The sequence below is a fragment of the Liolophura sinensis genome, chromosome 7 (genome assembly GCF_032854445.1).
Source record: "Liolophura sinensis isolate JHLJ2023 chromosome 7, CUHK_Ljap_v2, whole genome shotgun sequence".
NCBI lineage: Eukaryota > Metazoa > Mollusca > Polyplacophora > Chitonida > Chitonidae > Liolophura > Liolophura sinensis.
The window spans coordinates 33,901,187-33,924,295 of record NC_088301.1 but is presented as its reverse complement, the minus strand read 5'-3'; the positions used below and the strand labels follow the sequence as shown (position 1 = coordinate 33,924,295).

The 23,109-nt window shown below is 38.1% G+C and overlaps 1 protein-coding gene across 3 annotated transcripts in view; it reads right to left on the bottom strand.

Annotated features, from left to right (window-relative positions):
• Positions 1-23,109, bottom strand: part of LOC135471283 (protein grainyhead-like) — a 38,134-nt gene that overhangs the window by 6,226 nt on the left and 8,799 nt on the right. Inside the window, exons 1-14 of one of the 3 annotated variants that reach the window (XM_064750451.1) lie at positions 20,647-20,784; positions 19,357-19,467; positions 15,598-15,900; positions 7,959-8,082; positions 6,779-7,711; positions 6,342-6,502; positions 5,688-5,782; positions 4,415-4,482; positions 3,924-4,035; positions 3,542-3,639; positions 2,690-2,746; positions 1,478-1,576; positions 1,063-1,129; positions 144-274 (exon numbers count right to left, since the gene is read on the bottom strand). In XM_064750451.1, the coding sequence (XP_064606521.1) occupies positions 144-274; positions 1,063-1,129; positions 1,478-1,576; positions 2,690-2,746; positions 3,542-3,639; positions 3,924-4,035; positions 4,415-4,482; positions 5,688-5,782; positions 6,342-6,502; positions 6,779-7,711; positions 7,959-8,082; positions 15,598-15,900; positions 19,357-19,467; positions 20,647-20,732 (2,445 nt within the window). In that variant the 5' untranslated portion in view covers positions 20,733-20,784. Of the gene's footprint in view, positions 1-143; positions 275-1,062; positions 1,130-1,477; positions 1,577-2,689; positions 2,747-3,541; positions 3,640-3,923; positions 4,036-4,414; positions 4,483-5,687; positions 5,783-6,341; positions 6,503-6,778; positions 7,712-7,958; positions 8,083-15,597; positions 15,901-19,356; positions 19,468-20,646; positions 20,785-23,109 lie in introns of those variants that run through there. The other 2 variants (XM_064750452.1, XM_064750453.1) reach the window with 2 other exon arrangements.

Below are 23,109 nucleotides of genomic sequence, written 5' to 3'. Positions count from 1 at the left end.
GGTTGCAGAAGCGTATAATCAAAGTTTTACTTAAAAATTGTAAACGCAGTAACACTAGTGTACTAATTCTAATGTTCTGGAGTGTGCGAGTAAAGTAGCAAATGGTTCACCTATAAAAACATAACGCCAAGTTAAAAAGTCACCTTTCGGTTGTTGTAATCCTCGTTGTCGTTGAAGGGGTTGAAGATGATTGGAATTCTCTCCCTCTCAGCCATTGTGTAAAATTCTGATCTGTCTGATGGAGGATGATATGCATCTTCTTGCTTCTTTCGAGCTGAGAAAAAATACAACCCACTGTTAATGTTCCTGATGTAACAGATGTAACTGAGAGTTTTCTACCACATATTAATCAACTGTCATAAAGCATGGAGTTTTGTCACGTAAAACTGGAAACCAGAATAGCATGTACCTGTTTTTTAGTGTTTACACATATAGAAGTATGGGTAGACATGTAACATTCTATGATATTATAGGAATAATATGATGATGTACAATAATTTAAGTTATATCAGATTTTTCTCTGTGAAAGATTTCATATTTGAAGTATTTGCTTACCTATTTGCAATTGTATTACTAAAGTAAATTAAAATTAATTTATATATTTATATATATATATATATATATATATATATATATATATATATATATATATATATATATATATATATATATATATATATATATATATATATATATACAGCACAAGAGATTTTACAGAAGTATAATTTCATAGTCTTAAATGCATTAACCGATAGGTTTGTATGCACACCATGGCACGGCATACCACTTCTAACCTGCTCTGATTAAGTTTGACCTCATTCCAATACTACTGTGTACTCAGAGATAAGAATGTCTACAGGATGACATAAGGTCCTAGATCTACACACTTTAATAATCCAATATGACACTGTAACAAATTCCTACCACTTGAAAAATTGCTGTTTGCAATCAGATCAAATTGCTGCATTTCTGGTTAATTCTGAAAGATTCGGACCAATACCAAGATCAGTGAGTTACTTTAGGGAAATTATAGTGTTCGAGTAGGAACCTATTCATACTTACAGTGACCGTCATTCTTTGCTCGGTTCGCCCTTCGTCGCTCTTCGTCTCTGGTTTTTCTCTCAGCACCCTGAGAAAATAAAATCATTTACATTCGCCCGTATGGTCATATAAACACCCTGCATTAGGTGGTGTGGTTTTAGTGTACTAGATGCGTCATTTTAAACGGTTTCGAGTTCAAAGTTAGAAACGCCGACCTGACGCCATTTTGAATCAAAGTGGAATAATAAATTGGCTGGTGGCGTAAATCTGAACTAATGAAACCAACACATCCAGTTTATCCATAAATGAGACAAAACAACCAGTTTGTGAGAATTTGTAAGCATTTAGCTTAATTTACAAAAGAGTAATAAATCTTTAATTTACTACATGTTGTCTGATTTCAAAATTATAAGTCAGGATAAAATTCTATACAAACCTTGTCACAGAATATTTTCACTTGATTGTATCCTCGATGTTGTGGAACTGTGTCCCTAACACTTTCAAATGTGTCTATCTGTATGTGTAGTGGAAGACCCTAAAACAGCAAACATAATGCATTAAACAAATGTGTCAGAAACATTCAATAGCTTACAGAGCTGAAAAACCAACATTGGTTAAATGCGATGTTAGCAGTGAAACAATCGTTTCTCGTCCAACATCAGTTGATGTCAGAGGCCGTCTCTAACACATTTATTCATACGGTCATGGTGCATATTACATTTTCAGTTCTCGTGCGATAAATCTTTGCATAATGATACCCCCCCCCCCCGCCCCTCCCATCTATTTTACCGTAGAACAGTGTGTACAGGATTGACGTCTAAAATTAACTACATATCGAAAGCTGATTTACCTTCAGTAATGATGCCATCGATTAGAACTTTCCTTTTGCCATTAATCAAGCTTTATTCCTGAACTATGAGTTAATTTAGCCTAAACCGATGAGAAAACGTCTGGGCATGTGCTCTCATGGTCTTTCCTGTCCCCACTGGGTACCTGTCTATACTGGGTACGGATGAGAAGTATCAATAATGGCAAGTCAGCTTTTCTACCAATATCCGGGTCCGTCACATGGTGCCGTGTCTGTTTGCATCAAGCCGAACCTCAAGCACATATGAAAGTTAGCACCCCCACGCCCTTCAAGCTGTATGCGTAGTATCAGTAAATCTGCCCTTGAGGTAACATTTTGACTGGGTAATTTCCTCACTGATTGTCTATTAGCACATAGGCAAAGAACATGTTAAGTCTGGTTGCTGTGATTGACACAACCTTTAAAACCTAAAACTGAAAACATGCACACGTTTTAACCGCTCAAAATACCTTAAATTTTAAATTTGCACGTATTTGTTATCTGTTTTATTTGTTCTAAAAGTGTCCTTATGTGCTACATTCCCCGAGTAATTCGGTTAGATATGGATGACCAAACATCAGCTAAAACATCCGGTTTTCTCTCACGTATCCTCAGGCACACGGTAAAGGTGCCTATCACACCAAGACATCTTTAATTTAAAACATTACATTTTTCAGCAGTGTTAAGTGAATGAAATATAAAAATGTGACAATGTAGATTATACGCAGGAGGTTATGTGGGCATCAAGCAAAGCACATGTTCTATTTCGAACAAAGAAAAATATATATATGTATAGCTAACCTTCACTCCTTTCTGATTGCTGAAGTCCGTGCTTAGACAGTTAATTGCGACATTGATCTGAAAGAAAATAAAACAATGCATGCACAGGAAAATATACACTGGTGTAATGTTGGCGGAAAATTACCCGACTTCATGATGGAAGACGGGTCAATTAAAAACCATTATTAAATTGCATTGGGCCTCTTCTGTATTCTTGCAAAATATAAAATAAAGTCGTAATTTTGTATAAACTATACAGAAAAAAGTTTTATATCCAACAAACCACAGCATCCGCATATAATCATCTTGACACATCTATCTAATCATGGCACGAGGCGAGTGTTCAGGTCACCTCCTTATATGGTCAAAACAGGGCTATCCTTTAAACCCATCAATTATAAACTATAGAAGACACACTCATCCAAAGATGAATTACATCCGACTTTATGTAATATCACTTGTGATGAAAAAAAAGGCCCGGCTGAATGGTTAGTTATCCAAGGTTAGGTTTGTCAACATACAGGAGCGGTGGAATTTGGGTCAGGCAGGTATGGCTGTCATGCATGACTCACTGAATTACATTTCCTAATTTATTTTTATTGTGTATTCATCTTATGTCTTATCTATCTTACTCAGTAGGAGACATTTTGAGGGGGATTAGTAGTCTTCCTGTATGGCAACTAACCCTTTCAACCGTATGCCGTAAAACATTGTGGCATTCTTTGCGAGTTTATGACAATTAGAATCTTAATTGTGCTTGTCAATAAATAATTATTCTTAAATAAATATTAAGTGAGGTTTGGTAAATTTTACTAGATGAAGTTTTAGGGCATATATATGTGCGTGTCTGTTTAGAAGTATATAGCCACTTACTTTAGCACTACCTTCGCGTGGGGTCCATCTTATCGATACGGCATTGTGGGCGATTTCATCAATGCTGTTAGGCACTATCCCGGTACTGTTTTTCGTGTCTGTGAACAAATATAAATTACTTATTAACACGTAGTTACGCCACTAAATATACTGATATGAATCGGCTTAAAAAAGTTAGTCATACACCTTTGAGCAACGATTAATATCTTGAAAGACATTCAGTTTAGCTGACTTCCACTGTCGCAATAACTTTCTATTGTATTTATTGTAAATGCGAGCAGCTATCTTGATTAATGCTGAATTACACTGGCTAACAAAATCGTCATGCGAAATCCTTAAAAGAAACAAAATTTGTAAGACACTTTTTGTTTTTATTTTTTACCAATGTCAATTATTCTCTGCTTGATGCTGTGTTGTCGACTATGCCAAAATTCCCAAGCTTTCATTTCGTCGTCAATCGTTTTGTCGTCCCTGAAGACAACCATGATTACAGACTGGAAAAGAAAATAACATATACATAAGATGGGAAATGAATCTTTACGCACACTGGTGCTCGTAATTAAAACACAAAGCTTAGGCGCGCATGAGGACGTTGTAATCAGAAAGTGGTATGATATAATTTAGGCCTATACGCAACCTTATTTGATGAAATGAGTGGACAATACAAAGGATGGTATGAAAAATGAAATGTTGATTCACAGAACTGCATTGGGGACACTACAAACTGTATTAGAAATGTCCACACAATAATTCAATTATCAGCAGGTTTCAGTTTCAGTTTCCTCGAACCGCGATAAAGATTTGGAGTCGTTTGTCTGCAAACAAATCCTATTTTCATGTCAAATTAACAGCCAATGATAGAAAGATGCTCACCCGAATTGTGGAACATTTCGGTATTCTGTCAGGAGCGTGGTATTCTAGTGTTAATCCGTAATATTGCCCTGTGGAGAGAAACAATGAATAAGTTAATACAAAACACTCAAAAATGTGTTTATCATGTATCTTATTATGTAAGACAGCATTCAGCAAGACTTATATTATAACCAAACACATAATTAACACATTTTCTAAGTGTATTGTGTATTAACTTATATATAGGAGGGCTTTGTTTATTAAAGAGATACCATGCTCAGTTAGCGCCGACAGGATATTGATAAAGTAACCTTACACCGTATACTAATTTCCTGCTTGATTGTCTATGTTTCAAGAATCCCTCAATGGGAAAGTCCAGCTGGAAATCCCTTCATCTTAATTTCGTGAGATTAGAATTAACGGCACATAAAACACAAAACTGTTAGCACATTTTTGAAACTCAACTCTAAGTATAACAGAGCAATCCAATAACATTTCATAGTAAAGTTTTATCCTCTTTTATAGAAAATTCATACATGACATTGAAAACAGGGAAAATGCGGAGAGCGAAGAATATATCCAAATGGAAATGATCCTCATATTTATTGAAAAGATGAAAATTGTAGCTATAGAGATGCCGTTCCCTGTTGGGTCACCATATTATCAGGTTAGAGTATAATGCTGTCATGCTGATGAATATTTTGCCTACATCCTATCACATTACCCTGTGTGAATACTATGGAGGTGTATTTGTATTTTCACCATTCTATACAACTGTAGCTTTTCAGATGGGAAACCATTGCAGACTTTCAAAACACTCCTGCCTTGTCCTTAGTTTCGTATTATATCGTATTTTGAAAAGCATCACGCTGTTCACTGAGATTATGACAAGGGCAAGCCATAATATTTTCTAGCGCAACAGATCTTTGTTGCCATGGTTCCATACATACGTTTTGTGAATATCTAAACCGTCACCCATACTTTCAGAAATGCCACAAAGATATGCATAAAAGCGTGAGACTTTTTTGACCCCAGTATATAACTCATGTTAAATGTAGACGCCGTGTACCACCAAGCCGAAAGAATTAACCTACATTTTTGAGAAACTTGTATACGGCCTAACCAACCGTTAAACAAATAACAAATTTTAAATGATTCCATCTCAATATTTGAAGTTCTTGCATGTATGCTGGATGCGTTTCACCTTAATTTCTATGGATGTTGTATTCATGGAGTAAAAATGTCTTAGTTAAGCATGACATACTAAGCCGGCGTGGATTCTCACGAGATTTACCTTTGTTAAGATATGTGATTTTATCTTCATCTAGCTTCTGTGTCGTTGAGATTGGGGTTTCCAGAAAGTATCTATACCCAGTTGTGTCGTTTTCTCTGTCAACAGAACAAATTGTTATTTCATATTTAAAATGTATACACTGAAATCTTATGCCACCGTAATTTGCATCATCTCGGAATTGAAGAAAGCGTCAACAAGAAAGTTGTGACTTAAATTTTCATGCATTATCACAGTCATCTGCCATTAATAACACTTGCTTTATATGTCTAACTGTTGACTACCAACGGGGAAAATGCCGGTATCCTCCCACCATAATGCTGGTCGCCGTTGTATAGGTGAAATATTCTTGAATTCAGCGTATAACAGCCAGATAAATAAATAAATTGACAGTTCATTAAAACCATCCATAAGAATTGTCTACTTTTACTATGGCTGCAGATTTCATGGGTCAAGAAAACCCGAGTGCCTGGAGTAAACCATTTACTGGCAAACATTTTTGCGAGATATCAATATCCATGGAAGGCAAGCAACGAACTTCATTAAAGAAAACATCAGAGAGTACCAACGAAGACATCAGAGCTAATGAATCTTGAAAGTTCGCTGTCCAAGAGTGGTCATTAATAACACAAACTGCTGCTTTGAAACGCTGCTTACATTTTGGGGATGACGACACTGGTGCCTGTGTGTTTTTCGCTGCCTTGACAAAGTTGTTTGACACAAACTGCTGGTACGGAACGACGTCTTTTAGGGACACGGTCACGTGCCACTGGTACTGTTGTGCCGTCTGCACTGAAAATCATATTGTCTTTGAAAGCCTGAAAATTTAAATAAAAAGGAAAATTTGTTAAGTGCAGTGCATCAGTTGAACTTCACGGGATAGACAAATGTACTGCTGTCACGTGGACGTAACCCAATAAACAATTGTAATTAATGAAAGAATTCACAGTCTTGAACATTTCCTGAGCATAGCTTTTGATAATCTTGAACGGAATAAATTCGTGTAATGTTTACATAGAATCAAACGAAAAAAGTAATGAACTGATGTTCCCAATTACAAGTGGCTTTGTGGTCTCAAGGGAAAATGGCCTTACCATTTTGGACGCATCCGTTGGAGATATGCAGGGTTCGTGAAAACCGCTGTCCGGCGACTTTATGGTGTAGTTTGTGTCCTGCAAAACGCAGTAATACGACGCCGTGTCATGGAAACTATGTTGCTGTTGATGTCGGACATAGCTCTCGGCCGTCATAGCCCCGACTGGATCACTTTCTAGTCTCTGTAAAGTGGTACATGTTGTTGTTGTTGAAGGATAAGAGAAACCATTGCTGTAATATCCCATATCATGTCCTCCATACATGTCGGTCCGAACAGGAGCTGAATGAGCAACTGGAGGGAAATACTGCGCTTGCGCCTGTGTTATGTTCACCGTAAGTCTTTGGCTCTCGTCGTCTGCTTTAATGGCGGAGCCTTGTTGATGTTGTGAAGTAACTGCCATTGTGACTGGTGGGAATGCAGCAGTGGTATCAAACTGCCGCATGTTTGCATTGACATCTTGATTCTGATATTCTTCTTGTTTAATTTGATGAGGGATGTCCAGTGAATCCTGGACAATGCCAGAAAGTGTGTCGACGGGGGAAGCACTCTGGGGAATATGACCGTTGCGTTTCAGCTTTTCTTTCAGCATTTTAATCATTTTTGCTGTGTTTTCAGAAGGTCTAGTGTCTTGGGTTGCCCCGCTATCTGTCATGCATGCCTGGGACAAGGAACTGTCTTGTTGGGAAACAGCGATCCCTATGTCCTTTGGACCAAAGCAGTTATCCTTGTTTCGCACCAGTGGCAGTGGTTTATCGTTCATTTGTTGGTTTTCAAAGCACATTTGACTGCGCACACTGTTCATGAGACGTATGTCGTCAGGACTTGCTCGGTGTGTGCCGTTCATAGCGTTTTGCACAGACAAATCCACTCCTTCACCGTTATGATCTGTACCTGGAGTCAGAGAGTAGTCCGCCACAGATGTCTTTGGACCCTATGTACAAATAGTATCAATAATTTCTTTATGTATGTGCCACATTTTAGCTTCTCAAGCATTTCACATCGACTTGTGGCAAATGTACCACGGAACAAAATTGTGTTATTTATTTATGCGTGTCATATAGTTAAGCTTCAATCTTGAAACTTCACAGCAACTTTACAGGTATCTAACATTAACTCCTATAAAATTAATGCAGCTTCAAAACTATGTTCCATCATGCTTTTTATGTATCATATCTTACTTGGTGGGATTCGCCACAGTCCCCGTTATGCGATTCTTGAAGGAGAAGTTTGTCGATATCGTCGTTGTTTAAGATGTTGATATACTCCGCCTCGGAGGTGGTGTCCCCCTTGTCGTCCGCTCGACTGAAATACATAGCAGATAATCGTTACAGCCTCTTCAAAGTAATTACAACTAATTACAGTGGGGTATTCTAGACGTTTTCCGTGCACTATCTGGTCAACATTTTTTGTGATTGTCTCTTGCGTAACCATGCATTAATGGAAAATTGCAGTTACAGTGCCCTCAGCACGAGACGTAGTGTCCAGAATTCGGCCAGATAAACTCAAGTAGCAAAGAGAACTATTACTACGTGTGCCTAGATCGTTATAGTTAGAACGGTGAATGGAATGGCCTGGTTAGACCCGTGCTGAGAGCTCAGCATATTCATGAGCAAGCTCGTGTCACCCTGGGTGACGAAGAAGTTAAGACATCTATTTCACCTGATTTTATTGGACACATTCATATAAAACATACACTACTTAGTGTGCACCTTTTGAGAATCGTCACTTATTATTCGAAATGATAAAGGAGCCAAAACAGATATCGAATGAGCGGCACAGTCCTTGACATGTTGGCATAAATGTTCAGACATATATGTTAAATAGGGTATTAATTCATCATAAAGAAAGCCCAGTAGGACAGATAGGGCTGTACAAAGGGATGAAAACGAATACACTAATGTATAAAACGCCTACAGCTCAGGTAGGGCTCTTAACTACTGCTCTTAACAAATGAAATGTTATATGGTAATACATGTATTTATATTTTGTTCTCTTAAGAACATTTCAATGCTTTGAAAACTTAACCCCAAGGCAGAAAGTACCGACGAGACCATATACCTTAATAACCGAAAAGGATTTGTAATTTTTTGTAACAAGCGGCAAATTCATGGTTTGTCAAAGTTTTAAATGGTCCTGCTTACCACGAAAACCTAAAGAATACACACACACACATTATATATATATATATATATATATATATATATATATATATCCATAAATAGAACAAAATTTATATCAGGCCTGGGTAAGTATTCTTTTGGACCAGACTCCAATTTATATAACTATATTAATTTTATTTTAATTATAGAATCTTATTACGTTTAACAAAAGTTGAAAGTTAAGCTAACTACTACTTTACGAAGACAAAAGATGTCTTCTATGACTCTTGGGACGAGCATAAGCCTACCACAAGCAAAAAGTAACCTTTAAGCCAGATGGACTGAACAAAGGGACATTTCAGTAAAAAAGAAGTAAAAAAAAACATCTTGTATACACGCTTGACGTGTGCCACTACCACATATTTCGCCCCAGACTATATGCTGAAAGGTTCAATTCATCAACTTTCTAAGTGAAAGTTATGGAGAAATATTTAGTTTCCCCGGGCACTCTAAGGTTATTCGAATTTAAATTTATGCACTTATGCTTAGGGATTAACCCAAATTGCGTTGAGGTAACGTAAGTGCATTCTTCGGGCAAACTCCTCAGCCATCTCTGTTAAAGATAAGTTGGTTCATGCCCATAGAGTTCTTATAAAATGCTGGCCACACAGCACGACAATACGTATAGGTCATAATATAATTAGTACTTCTAATCACTTTCGTTTAGTTTTCATGCTTCCTTTGGCAAAAGGATACATCACCTCGCTATAAGCTTTGGGAGAATATGTCTATAAAAAAGATTTGGTAAAACTTTTTCATATGCTATCAGCACACTGATTAGCCGAGGCGTATGTCATAAAGAACGATTATGGTCACATTTACTTTGTGGCCTGATTTATGTCGCGTTACCATGAGTTCACTTAGCACATAAAGATAACAGCCCTATTATACCATGCGTTATACGTGAACGTGTACGTTCACTAACATATTACATGAATTAAACACAGTTTGGTATCCGTGGGTGTACCTGTAGTGTTTAGGTACATCCACGGATACCTGTGTTCATTTGAAGATGTATCCTGTATATCAAAGAAAACATGCCATAATTGGCGTCTGAAACAAAAGCTGTCAAACATGTAGTATGAATGGAGCTTGTCTGGTAATAATATAGAACAGAATACTCTAACAGAATGAAACATCTTACGCTTTTGACATCTATAAAAGACATATGTGGTGAAGATGCGATACACAGTGACGCTGTACGCTGAAGTTTCCTCTTGTAAGTTACCCCTTACCTGATATCAACAATTTAAAAACACTTAAACTGAAGGCGACGATAAAAAAACACCACAAGCTATCACTTTAGAGACTTCGACGCCGACGCTTGGTGGTGATGGATCACCCAACTGTGACCAGCTGAGCTGCCCTAAGAGATGCCTAAAAAAACTGCGAAATTGTACTTTATCTTCCGGAGGACTAAAAACACTCTTCTGTGTACAGTGAAAGAAACTGAGGCTCCACATTACCTAGTGTGTTGTATACCGCAATTAATGATAAAGCTGACAGGCGACTCTATCGCAAGTGTTTCTATCAGGCTCTATTTAAGACAAGCAGTCAGTATGAAGTGTTGTTAGAGCACATGCCAGTCAACCGCAATAACACTTTTAAATCATTTGTCACAGCTGCCCATTGTATATAGTGCCATTTAAAACAACTACTACGATAGCCTGTTAAAAACGCCGACAGAGAAATCCATAAGCCCTGTAACAAACTTTCTCTGTCTCGTTCTGGCACTTAGAATGTCACCGCATGACAGGCTGAATAAACTTGACTGTATTTTGTATTTAGTAAAACGGAAACAGATCTTGTTAGATCTAGGATGAAATTTTTTATGTTCACTGCTTTTGTTTTTAAAGACAATGTTATATACTGAAACAAATTCAAGTTTAGTGGCATAGTAGGAGTGATCATTTATTGTGAAATATATCTAAGACATCCATGGCAATTTCTGGTACCAGTTTCTGGGTTTGTTGACGAAATTAGGAACGATTGCATGTTTATCACTACATATTATAGTGGTAACCGTCACGCACATGTCTTGTATGGACAGCACCCGAAGTTTCTGTGGCACTCTATAAAGAACTGCTACAATTTCTGCTCATTTACCTACACTGCAAATGCAGCATTTCATCCAAACATGTCCAAAACGATATGCGTTTTAGTGGTAAAAGAATTACCCCCGAAAGTAAGATACAAATGCATGCTCTGCATCCTATTCCCCCCCCCCCCCCCAACCTCAGGTACACTAAAACTCAGCTAGGTTTTCCGGCCATCTGTCATCAGAATGTTTTACCGATCTGGGATACCTGAATGTCTGAACAACTTCATAAAAACATTTAACTGACAGGTTCTGGCTTCATGTTCACCATCCAGGACACGTTTACACGAATAGATCCTCGTGCTTCCCATCACTTGATCTTTAGAGACTTCGATATGTCATTTTTCAACCTGTCATACTGTCGTAAAGGCTGTTCTATAATTGAATATGAATGATTGACTGGATGCATTGTTTTCAGAGAGCTTTACATTGAATACATTTTATGTAGTTATTTATAAATTCGTTCTCTTGACAATAGAGATATCATACCTGAAATTATATATATCTTCAGACGTTTTTGATGACTGAGGCGTTCGGTGTGTTCAAGTATGTCATCGGTGGTGTTTCTGTACATACTTTTGAAATTTAATGCATGTATTTTCAAATTTCGTGGGTAAAAAACAATCTCCACACTACGAAGTTTTAATACTCTGACTTAAATTTTCATTAATAACTGGATAGTGAGTTCAATTACATATAATTTAACATCAGTCAGTGTCAAAAAGCCACTGATTATCTAATCTGTCATACTGATTGATCTATAGTGTGCAGGCAAACACATTTTCAAGGAACAGTACCATTTCCCTGTCCCTCGTCAGTTTGACCACTGAATTCATAACTTTGGAATAAGCAATGGATGCGTTTGTTTCCTATCATATTCACCTTCGGAATCTAACATTTGACGGAGAGCTTATTAGATCTTAAAGGAAAGTAGTCGAACTCCATTTTTCCGCAGTATAACCAATTATTTCTAATATGGATGCAGAAGTTACATAACTTCTAGATATATACAAGTAGACCTTTCAAACTGTTACCTCTACTGTAATTATACCATTAACCACATATATTGCTTTGGTGGTGATTAGTTACTAAACTGGACGAGAGATGGTATGAGCGTCACTGCACGTTGTAACTACATGTCTCAGTATACATGTATACATCAATTTCTTTACATCTGCGTTTTATCCATCTTTTTTGCGATTTTAAAGTGGCCCGTAACAATATTGTGTCAGGCATTTCATGATTGTACATAATCTATTTCTCGTAGAGGTTAAACTACACAGTATGCTACTTTTAATTAGATTCACTTTTAATTTCCACAGTTGTCAAGACGCAAGACGATCGATTAGAAAGCTTGTGTAGCGTAACATTTACGGTTGGCTAGACTTATGTGATACATAGTACATTGCAATAGAAGTTTACTCACTGTTCGCAAAATGTTAAAGGATCGTTGTACAGAGAGAATTGTTTTCAGTGATATTTACTTGGTGTGACAGGCTGGTGCTTTTAAGGTGGACAAAGAACTTATTCCATCAGCTTGTATATGCTATAGTCTGACTTGATGTCTATTAGCTCGTCATGTGAATGAGAGAACGAAGGTGAGAGGGGAGGGCAACGGGGAGTGGATGGGGGGAAAAGGTAAAATATTAAAATTGAAAAGGTGAGAGGGGAAGGGAAAGAAGGTCAAAGAGAAGTTGAAGAGCAGAGAGATCAGAATGGACAGAGGGTTGGCGAGGTAAGGGTGGGGTAGGAAAGGGAGATAGGAAAGGGGAAGTAATGAAGAGATTGATGGAGGGGAGTGGGAAGAAGCTTTGAAATGGACTCCATCCTCTCAAAGAAAAAACAATTTAACTTGTATACTAGTTGTCTGTTGTTCATTGTGTAGTCCTGAATTCGAATTTATGTCTTCCATCGATACACAAACAGCATGAAACATCTCCATTAGGAGGTTTATCGAGCCCAGGTGCACTTCCTTCCCACGGGAATCTAGTCCGGGTTTGACGCCAGTCAAATATGTTAAGTTGTACCGTTACGCTTTTCTCGCTCATCTTTAACATACGGCTATAGCTGCAGATGTTACTTTTCATCTGCACTCAGTTAATTATGCATTGAATCTGCACATTCAATCAAAGGTTAAGACAATGTAAATTATCATAATTGATCGTGTATCCGCGGAGTTATTCTCTACTACTAGTTTTATCAGACGACAGGATCAGGCGCCTAAGTCTTTCGGCAATTAGTAAAAACTATTAAGAGTCAAATTTTTGTACTGGGTCGTAGCAATTCACTTCTATTTGAGGATGAGACAAGATATAACAATTAAATTCAAGGCAGTGCACGTTCAACATACACATACATATATCAAAACTTTCCAACCATCCAAAGGGGCCACCCAAGGTGTAAATAATTGTCAGACAGTGCTTAGCAGTCAGCAAATCTCTTAAAAGGACGGACTAATTATAAAAGCTGCTCTCAGATGTTCTGTGTTTGCCAAAAGCAATGTAGTGTGTGTCCCAGGGCCTTGGTTGGCTGCCTATGTAGATAAATACAGGTTGGGTTTCAGAGTATTAAGCAGCAAGCAGAAGAATGTTGCTAGAATATGGATTGGGTGCCGTTTTGTAACTTGATGTAACTTTTTAGGAGCTAAAGGACTCCTCCAGTTATCGATTAAACCAGTCTTTCCGTTAGACGTCAACGATTTAGTTTATCGAATATATGTCGCATAACTGGCCTGTTACGCAAGTAATTGCCTGGGTTACATAGGCAGACATAGACAAACAACACAAACAGATTGCATATACATGGTCACATACCCTTCACGTGTGCTACATACAAACATTTCCATAAAGTATTAAGAAAAGCATCTTTCCTTATGGATTCACTAATGAATAATTCATAGTGCAGACAGATGAATATATATTTTGAGCTTTGTACACACGACCTTTGACCTGGTCACGTAAGGACTCACTTTCTACCTACACATAAGCCTCAGCTTATCCTCAAGCAAAGAATGACATTTATAAAGCCCTTAGTTTAGGAAAGAATGAAGTTGAAGAAACACCAAGCACAAAAACGTTACCTATACTGAATTACATTTACATGTTCCAAGAGAACAATGCGATTCTGGGGAAGCTAAACATTTAGGACCGGATCTCGATTTTCATATAATCCCCCCAGGCAAAATGCATTCATCACTTAAGGCTTTACTTAAAAGACTTACATTTGGGAGGCCGGTCCAACAAAGCCGATCTATAAATACCTTATTTAGAACACAGACGAAAGTAATCGATATTTACTATGTGACAAATATAAGTTTATGTGTGATTCAAATGCATTGGCTTGTCTTTACTTACCTCTCACCTCACGACCACCACCCCCAACCTACCGTAGGTACCCGGGCCCACTTCAACAGTTCTTTTCATCCCATTTTTATGTTCATATAAAACTGTTTTGGAGCCGCTTCACTCAAGCGTCAAAGAGGTATATAAAATCAGGACAAAACACCTCTATGGATTCTTTCATATATGGCTCCAATGGAATAGGTTTAAACGAGCGGGGGTTGGCACTTAATATGAAAACGAACACCGAGCCCCAAGTGTGAAAGGATTTAGTGTCTACTAAGTCTGCTTGCGATGATGCATAACGCCTCGAAACCTATACTACATGTGCAGTGGAGCACTCGTGCAGGAATTACATTGCTGAAAAAAGAATACCGCCTGAATGCATGTCCAACAGGTACTGAGGTCTAAGTGTCTTCCCCTTGAAACAGTAATAAGCTCGTGCACTCAGCGACCCCGAAATCATGAAGTAGAAACAAAATTTACATTTGACACATATAACTATCGGGCATTTGCTCATCCATTTGTTTGCTTAATTGATGCTTAACAGTTTCAGGCATAGGGTATTGTCCAGCATTAGGTGAAGTAAGGCTTTGAGTATTGCCCAAAGGAAACTTATAGCAAATTGTCAAGTTTTTAGTGTATATATTCACATGGAAGAGCCAGTTAACACCAGCTACGTGTTTTCTTCAAAAATTACGTAAGAGTTAAGCCTAGCTGGTATTAAATTTAAAGTTTAGATTTAACTTCCATGTATAGTGTATTAGGTTTGTGGTATAATACATATTTGAAGAAATCTCAACTGAGCTACATTGCACCAGAACGTAGTTGTTTGACAACTACACTTACTTACAGGTGAAACGAAGTAAGTTTTACTCAGTTGACCACAACGTGCAGGGGAACTCTTACCGACATGACCTTAATTAACTGTACATTTATATGTGGTCGATGAAATTTTCGAAACGTGTTGGAGACGAACTTGTTCTTTCTGACCTACTTCGATCGGCATACAAATCATACAGATTGCACTAAGACACTCCGAATTACACTAACATGTCGCATGCCGAATGACTTAGGAATTCATATTGTTAATAATTTATGGTACTAAACACATACATAACGCATGTTAAATTTAAAAGAACAAGTACTGGCACCTTGCAATTAATTTTGAAGAGGTAGGTGTTTTGTATACATGAAACGAATCATAGGAAAGAGTGCTTACCTAAAGATATCTTGAAGCGTCTGAAACTTGTCTCCTATTTTCATCCCGCTCCTATCCATAGCGGGAAGGTTTTGGTACTCGTGAAGAAGAGCAAGCCCGTGGATGTGAGTATCGTCACCGTTGATGGCAGTTGTGGCGGCGGTAAGAGGGTGCCCAAAGAAGGCCCGGACGTCATCAGGGGGTCCGTCTTCACTTGGGGTTCCCGTGGGAGGGGCTGCGGCCGTGGGGAGGGGCTGCTGAGACAGAACCGTCTTCTTCTCGCCGGGGATTTCAACTGCATCATCTGAACGGCTTATCGTATCCCTGAAATACGGAGGGTGCGCTGTTTGATGCATTGCATTAGATATATGGGTCGTTTGCTTCTCCAGATGTAATGTGTAGATAAAGGTGTCTTTTACGAACTGGTAGCCTGAAGGATGAATATAAAGAGGGTTCCTAGTTTAATAATTGGCTGGGAGCCTGAGGGCCTGATTCAAAAGCTACGCATGGTTTCACACACTACATACATGCCCACACTGCAATAAGCTCACTTTGACGCCATGCTCGACTGACTCTGAAGTATCAGAGATTGTCTCCCTCTATTACACCAGATTTGATGTGAAGAACACGCCCCTTCACGAACAATAGGCAAAAGTTTGTAAATTCACCACTGTCAAGTACAGTATTGAAAGTGTATCCTGTCAATGACGAATAGTGGGACGATGATTCCTTTGGCCCAACTTGATGGAAATACTCCAGATTACAGACATGTTTCAGTTATTTCATCAGTAAATTCCACTGTCTAGGCATCAAAGTCCTGAGTTGGCATGAACGTTTCCCCTTAGAATCAACGCTTTAAAAATCATTAACGGTGGGGCACCAACGAACATCTTAAGTTTTATCAATCGAAAGTCCTGTATTTTCCACTAGTAGTAAACTTCCAGAATATTCCACTCCCGATAGCACAGATCGACACTCGTAGACATATACAGCTGCGTCAGAATTTGCCCTAGAGAAAATATTTGCGGACTTCCGATACAGCGATGAATACAGGATTCTGTCAGAGCCGCGAACGTTGTAAGGGAGGTGTGGTAAAATCCGTCTCTGACAACCTCTTTACAAAAAGACCCAACCGAATGTCAAACAACCTCCGTTCTGACGTGTTTGTTCAATTGTAACTGTGTCCTCTAATGGTACATTCAAAAAGTTTAACATCGCCGCTGCTGCATGTATTAAATGAGGTCTCGACAAGCCATACATAAAAATTTGTCCTATCAGAATTCAGTGGCCTTTTTTAACTGATCTATTCAAGTGTTGTCGTTTTTAGCACACATCTTTCTTCAGGTTTCGTTTACCGAGAATGTTACGAAATGTAGATATGGGGAACTATAACATCTAATCACTGGGATAGGCAGGCGAAGATCGAGTACAGCAGGCATAGAAACTCCCAGATGAGCAAGATCAGTGTCGGAATTACTGCACCCGGTTGACAGACTCAACCAGAATCCCTAGGCAAAACCAGTAACTGTTTAACTCTAAGTCAGAGTGTGGCTTGTGCCAGCTTGTCAACTAAACTGGTTGTTAAAAGACCATCTTCCTAAAGTTAAGAACAAAATTCAACAGAGCGAACATAAATATACTGATACAACAGTGAGCGCGTGGCTAAAGGCTGCTGGGCACAAATCTATTATAGATGCCTTATAAAGCTAGATGACATGGTGATGGGGAACGCGTCGTATGCTAGGTGTCTTTACAAGGCGTTACAGAAACAATACACTTAGCGCCTCCGGCGTTACACAACAAAAGACGACCATATCCCCTCTGTGTAACGAGTTTTGGCTAGCGTCCAAATTAAAACGATACCTCTTGGAAAGACGTTGTGTAGCTTTTTAGTTTATTTACAATCTTCCAAAGACCTGAACAACTGTTCACTAAAGTTTTGATCACACACAAGTTTTTCAATAACACGGCTCATGAGAAAACTGCAGTTAATAGTTGATAAAGGAGATTGCAGTTTATTGAATTAAACACAAGTCCTAATCAGTGAACAGGGCCGGAATTTTGTTTTACATCCGTATGTGTCCCCGCCCCCCCCCCCCTCAGCCTTTTTTTTTAAAATTATTATTGTTTACTTCTATGCTTGTATGTTAACTCACATATTGCATTTACGACTGGTCCTGCAAACTAAGAAAACAATTCTAAACCAGACCTCCTTATGTTATTCCAGATAGGTTTAAATCAAAGAAAATTTATATTTCACTCAGAATATAGACGTGGAACGCTAGATCAAGCTATGAAGTTTGTCACCATTTCATTTTTGTTCAAGCGAATGAGTTTGCTTTGCCATAAAATCAAGGACTTTTGTACAGGTGTTTCAGATTCAGTTAAAATTCCAAGTTCTTTGTTTACGTCCCACTCCAATGACATAGGACAGAGTGCTTGGGTAAATAATAAACGGGATTTGAAATGGGTGAGATATTAGCTTAAATGTATTATTTTTGACCCCTTCCCTGTCGTCACTTCAAATGGTTGTACTAAGACATCCATCAGAAATAACTGCCAAATCTATTTCTTATAATTAGCGGGCCCCTCAAAAATCCAAGATTGGACTATGAAGTAAGCCCATGGAATAGTTAATACAAGTACAGAGTCGTTATGCCCCAATGGATCTGCTTGGAAGGCATTCCACATTTTTCTAAGGCTTATCTCCAGTGTCATGCACTGTCATTTTTCTCAATTCTGAGGATAGTATAGATTGTGATAACTAAGAATGAGTCGTACTACATGATCCATTCACTTTCGACAAATCTGGCAGAGCGGAAAGCCAAAATAGAAATCTAACAACAGAGAGCAGTCTTAGCACAGCGGGGTACAACGTTTGTATTAAACTCAATCCTACCAATAGTTGAAACTATTGAAAAAGACCATCACGGCTTTCGGTTTCAGAATATGCCAGTTTCATAGCCAGATGAAAGTATCAGGCCTCCGATCCGATAAAGTACGAAGATTCCAATACGCAGGTGAATGCTTTTAATTATCTTGCATAATATCGTCTGTTTTGTACCCCAGGAAATACTAACTTCAACGAAACTTAAGTAATTGATTAATCTGATCTGTTGCCATGAACAGTTTGGCTTTGCACTTAAATTGTCACAAAGCGATCATACAAAGACGGTTTCCGAAGAATGCTAAATCTACACACTTGGCAAATCATAATCTTCTAAATATGTTTTATTTCATCACTATATCTCTGTAAAGGCAGTTTCGAACTTATTGAAAGTAGCTATTTATTTATTAACATTAGCTATCTATTAATATTTATAACTGTCTATACGTATACGTATGTACCTATATACATATTTTGTATGTTGTTTTGTTGAGGAGATTTCGGAAGTGGCCGTTAGGCTGTAAGAAATCCTTCTTTAAAGAAATAAAGAATTAAACTGAAAAAATAAATTAATCAAAACGTTCAGTTTATACTTATCAAAGCACAAGCCTCTAAAATATCTAAGCTTTGGATGTGATAAAAGCAAATTCAGAACGTTCATCGAAGCGAAATATCAACGCGTTATTTGCATCAATAAATAGTGACAATTTTTGTCATAGCACCCTTGCTAAAACCTAGGAGAGGAGAACCTTGGATTATCCATCTCAACTTGGAAATCCAATAGCAGAAAACATAAGGAATGCTTTTCTACACACGTCACAGTTAAAAGTAAAAAAAAAATTCATGATATTAAATAAATTTTTGTTCAAATGTAAATAAATGTGGAGCCGTACTTCTCGATTGGGATATCAGTTTCCGGTTCCGGTGTTTCAGGGCCAATCACTTCCGGGTCATATATCGGCAGATCTGTTTTCCCATAATCCGATGGTAAATCGTGAAGCCACCTATAGCAAAACGATACATGGGAATGTACCCCTTTATATATGACTTTTATAGACATTGATAGGGAGGCTGATTAATACAAACAGTTATTAACAGGGTAGTGCAAGAGCAAAAGTGCAGAGGGAGGAATATGCAAAAGTGTAAGTTTAGTTACGTAACCAGTGAAGTTAGCTGCGTTCAACAATTATCGTGCATACTATCTTGAGCATACACCTGTGTCCTGTTTCACCAGGAAAAAACTCATACGGTAATCTTCCTGTATAGTTTGAAATACAGAACAGATTTCACAAAAGGGCAAAATTTCTCCGGCAAAAACGGAAATATTTTTTCGTCGTTTAGCATGGGACAAAAGCGAGGAACATTTTTCACAGCTTTATGTTTCTATAGCCCAAGGCACTCCCATTTTTTTTTTTAATTGGCTAGTGGTGCAAGGGTATCAGATGACAGGTGTCCATTTTCGTCTATAATTTTCAGGAGGAACTATGACCGATTTTGTGACGAAGATAGCCCTAAACAATATAATTATGATCGCCTGGCGATTCACAAAATCAAGACCTTTAGACATTTCAAGTTGTCATTTATAGCGGTCCTAAATTTAGTATGTGAAATGGACCGTGCACTGGACAAATGAAAGCATGTCACCAATTGTAAGTAGATGTCACTGCAGCACTCACATGAATGTCTTATAGTATCTTGAATTTCGAGTACCATTCAAAAAATGCCTGAAAGCTAAATAAACAGCGCGAGAATTGGCGTGATTAAGCAATAAAATACATCGATATAAATAGAATACAATAGAGTAATATCTCAAAATAACACTTTCCAAACACGGAAAAAGAAACTAGAAACCATAGGGGGGAAACGTTTGCACACACAAGGCATTGTGAGTTGGAAATATAGTAAGTATGGTACAATTAAAAAGCAAAAGTGTGGTAAAGCATGCTATAAAATATGACAATATCATAAGGAAAAAACATTTCTCAAACGAACTAATAAGCGGCTCGATATGGAGCACAAACGTTTATAAGATGTCCAGCAACAACCTTGACCGTCAAGTATAATTTTAACTGATATCAATGTAGAGAGAATGTTTTAAGAACTGGACGTATATTATTGAAAATCATTTTAACGCGGACTACGTAGTTGGAGAGATAGTGTAAAACATCGAAAAAGAATAATACCATCTTGACCAGGACAGATCCATTATGTAAATCCCATGACGAAGAGAAGATTGCTCTCTTTCCTTTTCGTGGTCTTCAGCGAACATTCATGTCCACAATGGAGTATATGTACATTTTAAAACATTCCGAATTTTCAACCGTCTCAAAACATATTAAGATTTTCAAAAAAAAAGTTTTGGAGTATCACAGAATTCTCAAACAAAATGGGGAAGATCCAAGAATTTTAATCCACATACTTTTTCGGAATAATCCCATTCAGGTGGCGTACTTTAGTTGAGTGTCGAATCACACAATTCGACAATGCTAATATAGTACCGAAATGTCCATGTACAGTATCCATCTAATCGCCGGTACGAATACCGGTAGTATCACAGATATGAAGGCCACAATGCACCTTTGAATCCAATGTGGTCATTAAAGGTGCTTGGTCTCGTATAGTGCGTACCAGGCCACAGCTTCAAGCCCAGAATTGTTGTTCCCATTAATAACATTCTTAACAGTTTTACATCTCCAGTGAAGTAACCTGCGAAGGTCTTTAAGGCGGTAGTTGCTACTTTTACGCGTCGACGATTAATAGTGCACTTGCAAATGTACCCCCCTCTTCAGATCACAAGAAGTTCGTTCTAAGTTGTAGAACAGTTACGGCAATACTTAGGTATTTGACTATTGGGATCCACAACGCTGTCTACCCACTGAAATACTAACGACCTACGTCTGAAGAGGGTGTGTGTTTAAGATGTACCCTTTGAGGGTCAAATTTCAGGCCCGTGACTAAAGACAGAGAGGCCCAAATAGGCACTAAACTACTTAGACTCGCTTTGAGTTCAACTCATAAGCCGCATGCTAAACAAGATAAAGTTGCTCAAACTTTGCTGTGAATTGTGGCGCAAAGGAAAATCATCTTTTTCAGAGATCACTTGAAGACCTATGGTCCAAAAACATATCGCATCAAGTATTCCTCGTTCTTATGTCCTATAGTCGACAACTGTGTTTCTCTCGGCGGATCAAGCTTGACAGTGACTAAAAAAAATTAAGGTCAGATGTGTTGACATATTCTTTTCCAGGCAACAGAAATACTCGAGACCCACAGTTAGCTATATTGACAACTCCTGGGTAAGTTCGTTTGATCCTTCACCTTTGACGGCAGTCCCCTACGCCTACGCCAAGTACATTCTTTAATATTACACACCTAGTATAAAGCACAAACTACTTATTATAAACACTAAGGACGCATAGAGATTTTAGTTAGGCACATTTACGAGCTTCTCCGTTCCAACCGGTGTACTTAACCAAAACTAAGATTTTCGACTAGTATTAGTTTTAAGCCGAAACCTCTCAAAATGCAAATATTTCACGCGCACGTTGTTGGGAAAGAGAACATCTCAACACACGAGTCTCATACATATAACATACCTTGCCTTCCAAATATATCGCCAGATTTTTAAGTTATTCACTTCATGGTATACTTCTACCCATTATTTGCTTAATGAACACAAGCTGAAAAGATCCCACAATCCCAGCCCAAAGGGATGTAGCCAGTGTTTGCTTTTCCAGAGAAAAACAACACAATGCAATGCTCGGTCTACATTGTGAACGCTATATCCGTTCAAAACCTTTCATTGAGATATTTTGGGGAATATTCGCCAACGTTTCTTTATTCAGACATTTCGTTGCCGTGGGCTTTCTTTATTTAATTTTGTTTATATTAGCGTCTCACCTAGGTATCGACCCGAATCTGTGGGTGGGAACCAAAGGATAGCCTTCAAAGTTAATATTCACACTTTTCGGTTAAATTAGAACACGTTTCAGCGACCAACGTCTAAGATCCTTGCATCACCCAGTGTGAATTTGACATCCTGACAGGCACATATACATCCCGTAATATACTCGCATAACAAGAATAGCACAATGCACGGATTACCATGTTTATCTTTTAGATCACGCACTGTAAGGAGACACGTGGTAAGTGAGGGTGTGTGAAATTTAAGAAGAAACGAGGGCAATGATGTTTTCACCCAATGGAATGGTGGGCAGAAACTGTTGACCTGGTGACCTCAAAATCGTCTGATGTCTTTGTGTAACTAAGAAAGCCATTAAGCTATTGTTTAGTGGAGAAGTTTTCATAGAAGGGTTAGTGATGTCTGAGCGGAACATAGAGGATTAATTGCTTGTCGTTGCATTGCTCAAACAAATCAAATGAGTTTAACTACGACTTATGTAAATAGGTTACTTAGTATCACCATGAAAACAAATACTTTTTCCTGTCCACCTAACTGCATAAATTATCTCTCCGATCGCAATCGTAGTGATAATTGTACACGAATGAAACTCAAACCAAGTATACGGGCGATATTTCACCCCATGTTGGCAAGTTTATTTCCACGACTATACTGTGTTTAACTCGCTGTCAATAGTAACCACTTTGCAGGTCAAATTCACAGGAAGTGTAGAACTACCTCAGGT